Source organism: Buteo buteo, chromosome 10 (assembly GCF_964188355.1).
Source record: "Buteo buteo chromosome 10, bButBut1.hap1.1, whole genome shotgun sequence".
NCBI lineage: Eukaryota > Metazoa > Chordata > Aves > Accipitriformes > Accipitridae > Buteo > Buteo buteo.
Window position 1 is genome coordinate 18,356,083 of NC_134180.1, and position 12,558 is coordinate 18,368,640.

A 12,558-nucleotide genomic window follows, 5' to 3' on the forward strand; every position below is an offset into this window, starting at 1 on the left:
ATCTTTAAATATGTTATCATATATTTACACTTAACTGAAGACAAATATCTTGTTTTGGAGTAAAAAAATGTAAAAATAGAGGACGTATACAGCCATAAACTTGTAAATTACCAGACAAGCACCTAAATCTGCTAAGAAAAAAGCTATCATTGGTTTGCAAGGTTAAACTAGGACATACGGTCATATAGCCAAAGTATCGGGACAAACATGTAACGCAGCATTCCCTGTTTAAAGACAGAAAAAAACTAACACCTTACGCAAAAAACAATATTTAGATGGCGGTACTTTATGTTTATGATGTAGTGTCACTACAAATTTATTTCACTGAATTTTAAGAAACACTTATTAATTTTCACAGTAATATACCTCACATGTTGTAAGGTAAGTTGTAAAACATAAGGACTGGGAAATCTTTGATTTTTGTGAACCAAAAGACATAATATCAAAGTATATTTATCACCTCCAAGTGTTTACACACTCTTTCCATAAATTCTGTTTTGGTTTCACATTCTATGCTGCCTTTACACTGTGCTCTTAATCATATACGGAATCTTCACACAGTTCTTGCTGTGTCTGGAATAATCTAAAGAAATTGCATAACTATAAATATGGTGTGAATGGTTGCTTATAACCTAAAAAAACATTTGATCAAAACCAACTGGAGTCATAGGAAAAAATTCTTCTTTGGCAGACATGAACTTGGCATTCATTTTTGCAGTACTGAAATATTTATACTGATGGAGAAGCCCAGGCAGACATGTTTGTTTATTGCTTTGGTTACCTACGTGAGGTTGATATAAGTGAAACACCTTTGCAGGCTATTTGAAAAATGCAGCAGATACCTAAGGCTTTTAAAGTGCTCTGAGATAAGAAAGCTTTAATTTGTCAGTGTTCAGTATGTCAGAGCTCAAATATTCTCTCAGAAGAAGTCTTAATGCATATGTATTATTAATGCACTATCTAAGGGAACAGATCTATCTGAGCTGAATCTGACCAACGTCATTAATTACAGAGTGCAAACCAAATTTGGAAATAGGTATGGTAATAGGTAAAAGAACACTTTTCACCTACTTTGTTTCTTGTGTACTAGTTGTCTTTAAAATTTAGAAAACCGATGAGCTCTATCTACAATTTATGTAGCTTGCCTAATCTAAAATGTTGCATACACACCTATCAGATTTGAGAATCAGTGAATCTTGGGATTATTTCCTTACAATCAGATGATGTGTTCTGCGACCCCTGAGTTACAGGGTGTGAATTCATGTCTAACTGAAACGGTAATTTTTCAAAAACATATTAGACTGTACCTGAGCGGCTGCACAAACTCTATGGTGACCTAAAACTTAAATACAGTGTAATTAAAACTAAAACCACTAATTTTTTGAGGGCTGTACAGCTTTCATGTCTGAAATATCTTTTATTTGGATATTAAAAAAAAAATCAGATTCATTAACTCCATGCAATTAATGCATACCCTAATCACTATAATGATCATGTGTTTCCCACTGATTTTTCAGGCATTACTAATTAGACATGACATTAATATTGCAATTTCAGTAACAATGTCAAAGCAGAAACTACAATCATAGTACTTCTGAAGGTGAAATTTTAACCAAGTACATTAAAAAAGAAGGTCTGTTCCTCTGCCTGCAAGATGTATTCAGGCACTTCTCAGTTTGTGAAAGAGAGATGTTGAGTAAAGCCTAATTAAAAGGTGTGTTACAACACTGCTGCATGACACTTTGCAATATTGGTTCTGTACATCTCAAAATCCAGCAGTATTAAACACAAGCTGACAAGGCCCTGAGCAACCTAAGCCCTGCAGGAGACTGAAGCAGACAATCTCCACACACCCTTTCCAACCTAAGTTCTTCTATGATTAAATTTTAAACTGCATTTCTGTGTAATATGTTCCTATCTAGGAATATATACTGAAGCCAAATTTGCTAATGGCCATTTTTAGAGTGATTACAAAGCACAGTTGAGAAACCAGAGAAAGACTTAATTAAATTAGCAAACTGGACATCACAACGACAAAATAAATTCAGCACAAACCAGCATAAGATATTGCATGCCATGTTACACTAATGGATTCAGATATTAAGTCAGTGGGAAAATAAAATATGTGGCCTTTCATGGAAAAGGTCTCGGCTGTTGCGAGGAAGACAACACACACCTGCTCCATGCTCTACTGTGATCAAGAAACAAACTACATACAAAGAAATAATTAGTGGATGGAAGCAAATGTTTAGTGTCAACATGAGACAGCTGTAGTAATAATCAACATATTTTCTTTCAGTATTTATCATCTCAAGATGAAATAAAAGAGAATTAAATTGACCACAGCAATGACGAGCAAAGCAGTAGCTACATAATAAGAAATTAAGCCTGACAATTAGTCAGCTAAGTAATTCCAAAGTAATATAACCGAGGTATATATACACATACAATAGAGGAGGACAACTTCAACTTTCAAGGAGTTTTTTCTTTTAATAAAGAATGGTTAGCATAAATTCATTGACACATATGTTAGTCAACTACTTATAAAAATAAGCTTTTTCAAAATAACACAAGCATCTGTAGGAGAGCTTTCTGGGGGGGGAGGGGGGGGGAACATACCAATCAATGCTCCTACCTTTTAGCATAAGCTGAATAACATAAAAGTATCAAATATTTCACATAATTTGTAGGTATATTATGAGACATTACATATTTGTTCTGATTCTTCTGGTTGTTTTTAACACAGGAGAAAAGAAATAAGACACAATATGCTACTAGAAAATCTAAGAAAATTGTGTCTCACACTGACAACCAGTTTTTGAGGTTTTTAATGGCTCAGTTACAGCAAATAAACCATGCACTTTATCACATTGCTGACAAACTTTCACTTAATACATGTTGTGTTGCTAATTTGGCTGAGTAATTTGGTACAGTAATTTGGCTGTACACTTTTATTAATATTATCTTGGATACGGAGTGACTTTGCATTTAAACCAATGCTATTTGATGTGCTACATTAAATTTAAACATTCCACGTCTAGTACAGTAAAGTCTTTGTAGTACTATGTTTTAAAAGGTGCTTATTTACTCATACAGCTATAAGCTCATCCATTACTATGAACAGAGTTCCAAGAACAAAATAGCAACTGCTCAAATTAACCACTATCGCTGTTAAGCAGCGTATCTCTCCCAAAGCAGTAAGTGATTATGCTCCCCTTGTGCATGCAAAACTTCCATTCACATTGGTGAGGGATAGGCACACCAAGAGACAACTCAGCCATTTCTGATATGATGGCTCCTGTTAAAACATCCTCCACTGGTCTCTGCCTGGTAGCTTTATGAAAACCTCTGAAATTCATCAGATTTACAAGTCCAACCGAAGTTTCAGCTTCAAGAGCTGACTGCAATGTTAACTGTGCTGCCTCAGTGTCCTACTTCATTTTACTGTCACCTAGAAAATCCAGTGCTCCCAAACAACCTGCCATTTTGAACATTGTACACAATAAACTTGAAAAAGGATGGGGGGGCAAGGGGGGACGGGACGGGACAACAACTGGGGATGGACACAGGACGGACAGACCACATGACACACTGATGACACATGAGATGAGGTGACCCAGCCTCAACTGTGGAGATTACTGTGAATAGGTCAATAGCATCAAATTCAGTGCAACCATGCCACAGTACCATTGCTGCTGAGGATGTAACGTGTAGTGTACGAAAAGGCTTCATCAATAACCATTGTGAAATTCTTAGGAAAAATAGAAATTGAGGTGTTTTGGTATTATATATTTTCTAAATAAAGCAACAGTCTCAGGAAAAAAGCAAATACATACTGTAGCAACAGAAATGCCATATGAATAAAACCAATTTACTCAGTTTCTTATGACCAGTAACCCATCGTTCCCAAACTCCCTCACGACAAAACAACTCGCCATATACCACAGTAACAACAGAGCTGGCTAAGAAGTAGAATATTTTCACAGGTTTGTGAAACTAGTTTTCTAACAGAAAGTTACTAGTCTGAAAAGTAACACTCTGGGAATTGCATTGGGATTTCATCCTTCCTTCCTTTAAAGATTTTCCATATCAAGTGTGCCTAATGTATTCCTGCCCTCAAAACCTAAACCAAGGCCAGCCAGCAAAGCAGTGTTCTCCTCTAATTCATACTTCACCAATAACATAAGCTTCCCATATCTGGAGACAAATTCTCATCTCAATGACACCAGCATCTCAACAACAGATGTCTTTTCAGCAATATAACTATCATCACTATTGTTCATACACTGGTATAAACATCTAAGCTCCTAAAAAATAAAAAATTACAGCCTAGCAAACATAGTTATGCCAATAAAACCATTCTAGTAGCAACAAGGTTAATTCTTAATTTAAAAATAATAACAGAGATCCTAATGTGTTCTCTTGTTATGTTCTTAGATTAACACTTGCACAGACCTGACTTCATACAGAATGCTATCCCAAAGGCAACAAAACTGCATTGAAATTTCTGTCTGGAACTCAGTAAACACCATAATTTCTGATAATCAAAAAAGAACGTAATTCACCCCTTCAACTGTGCTGGTTTTGCAGTCTCAGTAAAATTTTTAAGTAATGAGAAGTATTTTGCCCATAGAAGCAGCAATTATAATTGAGTATGATGAATAATAGCATAATTTCAACCATGGCTACTTTTCAGAGCAGAATCACACTAGAACAAGATAACCTACGCAGTAGGCAATGAGACCCCTGAAAACAACAAAACAAACCAACCAATTGTTCAAAACTCTTGGCTTAGTTTATTCCCAAATGCAAACTCTTGTGCCTCAGCATGCATTAGAATATATTTATTGCTACATATATGCCAAGGTACGTTCTAGGAGAGCTGCTAAGGGAAATATGCTATGAAGTCAAATCCATGTAACGGAGTTGGGGGAAAGGTATAAAAACTTCAGAAAGCATAAAAGTTCCCCATTGTTTTCAATCCTAGTGGTTATAAATATAAAGGAGCAAAAGCATTGCCCAATGCAAATAATACCACTATATCATGTTGCACCTCAGCCCTGACCTGCAGCAACCCTTCTGCTCCAGTTCCCATGCCTCTGCATTACAGACTTTAATCACACGGGAAGAGGTTAACTAGAGGTATGGGTTTACGAGAAAGACAAACATCCATGCAAGACAAGGCTGATGCCACCACTCATTTTCAACAACCAACTCCATCTGCCCAGGAGGAAAGAGTAGCACACTAACTTGTCAACCCTTCAGGTTCCGTTTTGTTCTGCTCACATAAGGCAACCAGCAGCAATAAACTATTGTTCACAAAGGCATGCTCGTGAACAGCTCATGAGCGCTGGCTGTGCCTAACACTGTGTAAGGATATGCAGCTGCACTCACTCACCACATGCACAGCGGTGGGGGCAGGTCCTGCACAGAACCATAAAAATGTTTGGGAAGAACTGAGGATACGCTCCTGGGAAAAAACGTAGCTCTCCTACTGCTCTCCTTAGCTCCCTGGCTGACTTTTGTTTTGTTTGGTTGGGTTTCTTTGTACACTGGGCCAGGACACCTGAAGAGTGATCAATAGTTGCAATGCTAAAGCTGATAAATCTGAGTTCCTCATGCTTTTCATACACGTTTTATCTGTGTTTAAGTAAATATCAATAATGACATTACAGCGAGTGCAGCAGGGAGAGCACAGGGACAGAAAAAGGCAAAGTACTCAGCTTTCCACACACATACAAATAAACACGTCTTCCCATCCCCCACTCTGCTACCCAGAAATTTTTGCCAGAACACATGCCATTTTTGCCTTCAATAAAAATCAGCAAGAATGGGAACCCTACTAAGCAGGCCTTGTAATACCTATCCACCCCAGGCTCTTCTCCCTAATGTTTTCGTTTAAATCATTAGCACTCATCATACTAAGGTTTTAAAACATATATATAGTTTATGAGCAAGTTTCACTCATATCAGCTCATTAATAGCCTTTTTTCTGAATCCACATACCTTTACAATCACATCCAAAACAATCTTTATTAAGGCGCTCTCTCTGTTTTCACTGGGAGTATCTCACTCCCCCTCACACTTTCTTTTTTTTTTTACCATAAAGCAAGCATCACCTTGTCATCCGATTCCCTTGTTCACATGTTTTAAATTTAATCAGAATACCTGAGGTGTCAATAATCATGTTTCTCTTTCTGACAAGAATCAGAAATGGAAATAAAGCTCATGCTGCATAACAACAATGTAATCTGCAGTGCTGCATCTGAACAAATTTTCAAGAAGTCTAAAGCAAACTCCTCTTTTAGCTGAAAACATATAAAGGAAGTCAGCCTTTTGAAACTAAATTTAATAAGCCAAGCAACTGGATCCAAACACTAAAAAATAAATTAGTTAAAAGCCACTATGAAAGATGCCAGGATCCCCTCTCAAATCATCAGCATCACGTTTCAAAAAATATATTTCAGTTAATCAAAAAAAAGTGGGAGAGGAAAAAAAATGTCACTATTATGCTAGATATTTATTGCTAAAATAATTAATATTCCCCCTCGTTGCTTAAGACTGAATTACTAAAACAGTCCTAGCAGCAAAGTTAGAAAGTAATACATAGCCTAGAGTGCCCTCTTTCTTTTCCAAGAGGAGTTTCAGGGAAATAGTCTGTTCACGTAGATGTTAGTCAGTTGTTTCTCAGAAAGTCAAATACAATAGCTAACTAGGCTGTATTAAAAAAATCTAAACATGAAAGCAGTTCAGCATAATTGAAGTGATATCCTTGCAGTGGTGATGAACATGATTCTACCTTAATAAAAATATACTTACAGAGCCATCTGAAATTGCTCAAGCCATTTTTTCTTCAAGTCTTTAGTTTTGCAATAAACTTCTAAACCATTTTGACCTTGGATATGAATGAGGTAGAAGCCATAAGACCACTGCATAAAAAGATTGGCAATACAAAGGTCATCAGTTATGAAGAAAGGAAAAGGGAAAAAAAAATAAAGAAGCATTTGTACATTCCTTAATTCCCTTATTTTGGGAACAGCAAGACCACATTATTGTGTTCACTTAGGAATGACTTACTCAAACACTTCAATAACATCAAAATAAGAAAGTTGAAATCCCTAAATATTCACTCCAGCTTACATTTAAAACATAAAACTTCGTAAATAAATTGTATATACATTCTGAACTCCTGAAAAAATGTTTCAAATTGCTGCTAAAAATATACATTTTATATGAATTTGCAAGAAATATTTACCTTCTTATTTTCTTTATCAGTAGTGGGGTTATTTGTAATTTTGTATTTCTGAAGATCTATTATTTCCTTCATTTCATAATTATCACCTCTCCGTTTGCAAACAATTACAGCTAGATCAAACAAGAAGATATGCCTATGAAAATACAATATAAAGAAGGTTAAAAACACTCCAGAAAGCCAACACCCAAAGTCTTATTTTACACAACTTTGCCTGTGGCACTTAAAAATTTGAAGGTGAACGACTAAACTACTGAATAACAAAACAAAAAAAACCCACTGAAAGTACTTCTGCTAGAGACTTAGTACTTGCAAGGGCCTTAGGTGATCTTAGATGATAACATAATGGCTAACTTCCCATGAATCACTTTGCAAATTCACTTGGTAAACAGTGCATAGGCTCTGTGAATGGACAGGAAAGTACTCTCAAGAATCACTGAGCTGACCTCAAATCTAAAAAGAGAGTTACTTTACAGGCTTTTAAATAGCAAACACCAGAAGTCATGCCATCACCTGTCTTGCCTTGCACGTTTGTCCAACGTAGTTATCCTTATTTCCCCATCACCTTGAGGTCTTCCATACTGTAAGAGGGAATGATTCTGAAAAAGAATATGTATGATTCAATACAGCAAAAGCATCAAGATGACAGCACATTCAAATGTTAGACCACTCACTCCTTTTACCCCAAAAAAGGACTTCTCAGGCCTGAAAACAACATCTTTTCCTCACCACCATCTACAATAAAGAATCGGTCCATTCCATTTTTGTCTTCAAATGGGAAAATTTTTCCCATTACAAAAACACCTGAGTCACTGTACAAATACAAACCTTTAACTATGCAAATATATATTAACTACAGACAGAACCCTAAAATAGCAGAGATTTCTGTACTTTAATATTCATGTCATTCTAAACCAAGCAATGCATACTTACACTTAAAATATAACCAAGAGCACTATAATTTCATCTGAAATGTGGAAAAAATACATCTATCAATATATTTGATCAAAAGTCATTTAAAAACTGTATAAGAAAAATATCACTTACCAAATTCTCTATTGATAGCTGAAACTGTCTAATTTCACGGAGCGTTTCATTATCTCTCTTTACTTCATTTACATATTGAGCCAAGTCCTACAGCAGCAACAGAAAAAGGGAGAAAAAAAAGTTTTCCATAACAGACCACTTTAATACCTCATTTTGGCAAATTTATTTCTAATTTTGTCTTTGACTTATCTGCATATTTAGTAGTTTTTTTAAAAAAATATCTTTTATGTTCAAAAATTACCAATATGCATGGCTAAATAAAGAAGGAAAAAAAGCCTCTGCGTATCTTCAATCGTATTTACAACTTTCTTCCTCATATCCATTGAAGCACAAATTGAGTAGTAAGAAAGAGGGAAACATGTAATAAATTGTAAAAAAGGCCTGATTTTTTCTGAATTTTGTTAATGGCTTATATTCAAGATTAAAGATGGAAATGGAATTTATGCAGCACACTGCCAAAAAAGCAGTCAACAACATCCAATATCAGAGAATAAGACAGAAGATAAATAGAGCATATAGTAGAAAACATATATAAGGCAGCTCAAAAGCAGCATGTAAGGTGTAAACGTATCATAAGCCTGTGTGCTTATTAGGAGAGAAGCTACTGCCCCAGTAGTAGGATCTTGCTCTTACTGTTGCACCGCAGAGAGAAGCCATTACACAGCAGATTTTAAAAGGGGCCTTTAATGGGATATACTACCTGAAGTCACAGGTTGAGATCATTATTGTCCCCTTTACCAGAACATGTACTGTACACATTTCACTACAGCCTTTAAAATGCTCTGAACATGCTTGAGTAATAGTGACAATTTGCTGGGGCTTCTCTGTTTATGGCTACGAATGAGGAGTGAGCAGGAGTGGTAATTGGTAAGGTCAGGGATGCCAAGAGCAGGAGTTGGAAAAGACATTCTGGTCTTTACAACTTGCTTTTACAGTATCCCTTCAATATGGTCACAAATTTGGAGGGTGGGAGAAAGGTACATCTTCTTTCTAAGACAGTTTTAATCAAAATCTAAGAATAGCTGCAATCATTATGCTAGCTTCCCAAATGAATCTGTGCAGGATACAGTCACATAAGTCCTGAAAGAGTTAGTGTAAAAATGAAGTAGCCTCTTTTCTTGCTGCTAAAAGAAATCTGACAGCATAATGCTTCCTAGAATTTTCTTTCTTGGGGGGGAAGTACCACTTTGCTCGCAGTTTTTCAAAAGACATTTGATTTTTGAGCAGGCACACCAGGGTTTTTAGAAGCAACATACCACTGCTGCACAGTTAACTTCTACTACACTGGCAGGGACTATTTTAAGAGGATACAGTACATCGGGAGGGTAACAATGCTGCAACCTTAAGAGGAGATGCTCATATCTGGGTTGTTTTGTGGGTGGGTGGTGGGAGTAGTGGTTTTTGTTTCTTTTTTGGTGTGGTTTTTTTTCTCAGTTGGCTGGTAATGTCCTGCCAGCCAGCACGTAACTGCCACAGCCACTCTGGCATGAGATTTCTTAATTGGTCTTTTATTTTCAGTCCAACAGCCACCAAAACCAATGAAGCAAACCAGCAAACAGGAAAGAAAAAAGGGAGGTGGGACGGAATAAAAACCAAGGTTATTCTCCTAGCCAGTTAGCAGCAGCCAGGATGCATGGCTTGCCACTAGATGGAAGCAACACTGTGCCATCCCATTTCAGGCATCCTTCCGTGGGAGATTATCATGGTGGCTCTCTCTGCATTCACTGCACGAAACAGATAACAAAAAAGGGGAACCAAAATCTCATTTGTGAGCTGGTCTGTATTCCAGGCATTCAAGGCAGACAGTCACATAATATGAGACAGCTGTGTGACCCAAAACTAACTTCCATGGACCACACATATTACAACAAGAGATATGACCTATGTCATGTTGGCTGCTTTCCCCCTTTCCCAACAAAGGATAGAAAAAGTTTCACAATTCCAGCACATGAATGTCACGATTCATGCCGTGAAGCCAGCTGAAGCAGAACTGTGCTTCATTTCTGAAGCAGTGCAGAAGAACACATAATGTATTACCTTATACATAAGGCAGTACAGCTATACACAAAGTATTTGTTTGTACCACTTGCAGGTGAAGGTACAGTGACAGATATTCTACCTCCAGAAAGACACTACTGCTTTCAAAGGTAAAGCCACAGAGATCATATTAAGATGACAGGAAAAAAAAGTCTTGTAAAGAAAAATAATTGTCTTCATCTCAGTGGGAAACTACTGACCTTGATTAGAATTGACCTACAGTGGTAGAAATATTCCTAAATTTTGGAAGCGAGACCAACATTATTGAAACACCTATTTTTCATCTCATTATATGACAGCAAAATGATACAGAATTAAACTGAAATAAGGAAGTTCCATTTCATAAACCGTCCACTTCAGAAAACTACTGAACTTGTTTCCCAGACTTGAGCAAAGCCCTCAACTATATATACTTGTCCTGACATACTCACAAAGTTCACAGTGACCTGTGAAAACGTTTGATCTGCTGTGAAGATTATCTCCCCCAGGAAATACAATTCTGAGCTACTATTTTAACTGCCAACAAAGACATAAATACTTCATTGCCATGAATACTTACCTTCATTGCATCAAGCGCCAGTTTTAGATTTGCCTTCTCCATGGGATCAGTAGTGTGCTTTACCAGCTCCTGTGGACAGAGCAGATAAAACCTTTCACCCACTGTCTGTCAGTTTATAATTGAAGTTGTCATTGCTCACCCTCACCCCGCCTCCGCACCCTACCCCCCCCCCCAAAAAAAAGAAAAAAGCCAAAACCAGAAAATACAACCCAACACAATTCACATTTTCATCCCCACAGTTAGTAGCCTATAACTGAGTGGGGACTACTGCAAACAGATAATTGGCAAGTGTTTAAGAACGATTGCTATATAGCCTGAACAGTGACTTTAGCTGATAATAAACCATCACTAATTTGGTCTGTCTAGCACTTAAAACTTGCCAAATCAGATCATTACTGTACGTGTGTGCTGAAAGCACAGGTAAACACTAGAGTTCATTTACACATTACTATACAGTATATAACCCCATTCCAAAGCCTGCACTTGTCTGCTGAGAGAGATGTATGCTGGCAATAAAATCTCAGCTAAACTGTGCACTGCTTAAAAGAAGTCATTGTCTCATTAAGCCTAAGATAAAGCTGACTCAGAAGACATATTTAAATCAAAAGTGAATGTTTAAAGAATTTTTTAGCCATTTCCCATATGGAAAATAAAAGGGCTTTTTAGGTTTTTATGAAGTGAAAGAGTAACCTCTAGGGGAAACAGGTTATTTGTTCTTTATAATTTGAGAATTATATATTTCGGCTAACATAATAACTTGCTAAAATCATAGGAAATGAAGGAATAAGTACTTATACTTCATATTATAATTCTAATAATTTACTGGATTTTTTTTCTTTCAAAGTCTATAAAATATTTTTCTTGTACAAGGTATACTAGTGTCACACAACATAGTGACATATTGTATATCATCTTTTCATAATATACAGGTTGATTATAAAATCAAGACTCAGATCTCCTAAGTTTTTTTTAAAAAGCAGTTTACCATTCATTTTGTTTTTTCCAATTTTCCATTGATCAAAATATTGATAACATTTATAGAAATACTTCAAAAAATTTAACATTACAGAACGCATGTTGCTCTGCCGAGTCAAAATTATGCTTCACATACAAAGAGTAGATCTTTTTTAAATGACATTTTACAAGCATCAGCAGGGTTGACAGTCTAATATAGTAATATATTTCTTTGCAGCTGAATTAATGAGTCTCCTGGCACAGCTATCAAATTAAATTTATAAGACTCTCCACCCTTATTACAGGACTAACTGCAAAAGCTAATGCTTTGTGGGTTATAACAAGAAGCATTTCAAAATAAATATGGCTTTATTGTAATTTATGACAGCAAAGAAGTATCTTAAAAGTATGCTGTAGTATGGTCCAGCTTCCTCTTTTGGAGGGTAATGGCTCACATTTCAAAATACCATGATTATAGTTTGGTACAACTAACCATTTTAAACATAGCAAGAATGATAGGTTCAGTTACTGAGGAAACAATTGTGTTTTATTCTTTTTTCCCCAGATATGCTTCAGCTCTGAGGAACAATTTCTGTAAGAAAACCTGCACTTGACTGGAGTTTATTTCATAACAAATCAGCCTCAAACCTATGGAAATGTCAATCACGTCCTTTTGATAAAGGCCTTTAGCTCTCATTCTTACAATCCA

General features: G+C 36.3%; 1 protein-coding gene across 1 annotated transcript in view; it reads right to left on the bottom strand.

Annotated features, from left to right (window-relative positions):
- Positions 1–12,558, bottom strand: part of VAV3 (vav guanine nucleotide exchange factor 3) — a 182,622-nt gene that overhangs the window by 89,754 nt on the left and 80,310 nt on the right. Inside the window, exons 11-15 of the mRNA XM_075038815.1 lie at positions 10,896–10,964; positions 8,300–8,386; positions 7,766–7,851; positions 7,256–7,388; positions 6,820–6,929 (exon numbers count right to left, since the gene is read on the bottom strand). Of these exons, the coding sequence (XP_074894916.1) occupies positions 6,820–6,929; positions 7,256–7,388; positions 7,766–7,851; positions 8,300–8,386; positions 10,896–10,964 (485 nt within the window). The remainder of the gene's footprint in view (positions 1–6,819; positions 6,930–7,255; positions 7,389–7,765; positions 7,852–8,299; positions 8,387–10,895; positions 10,965–12,558) is intronic.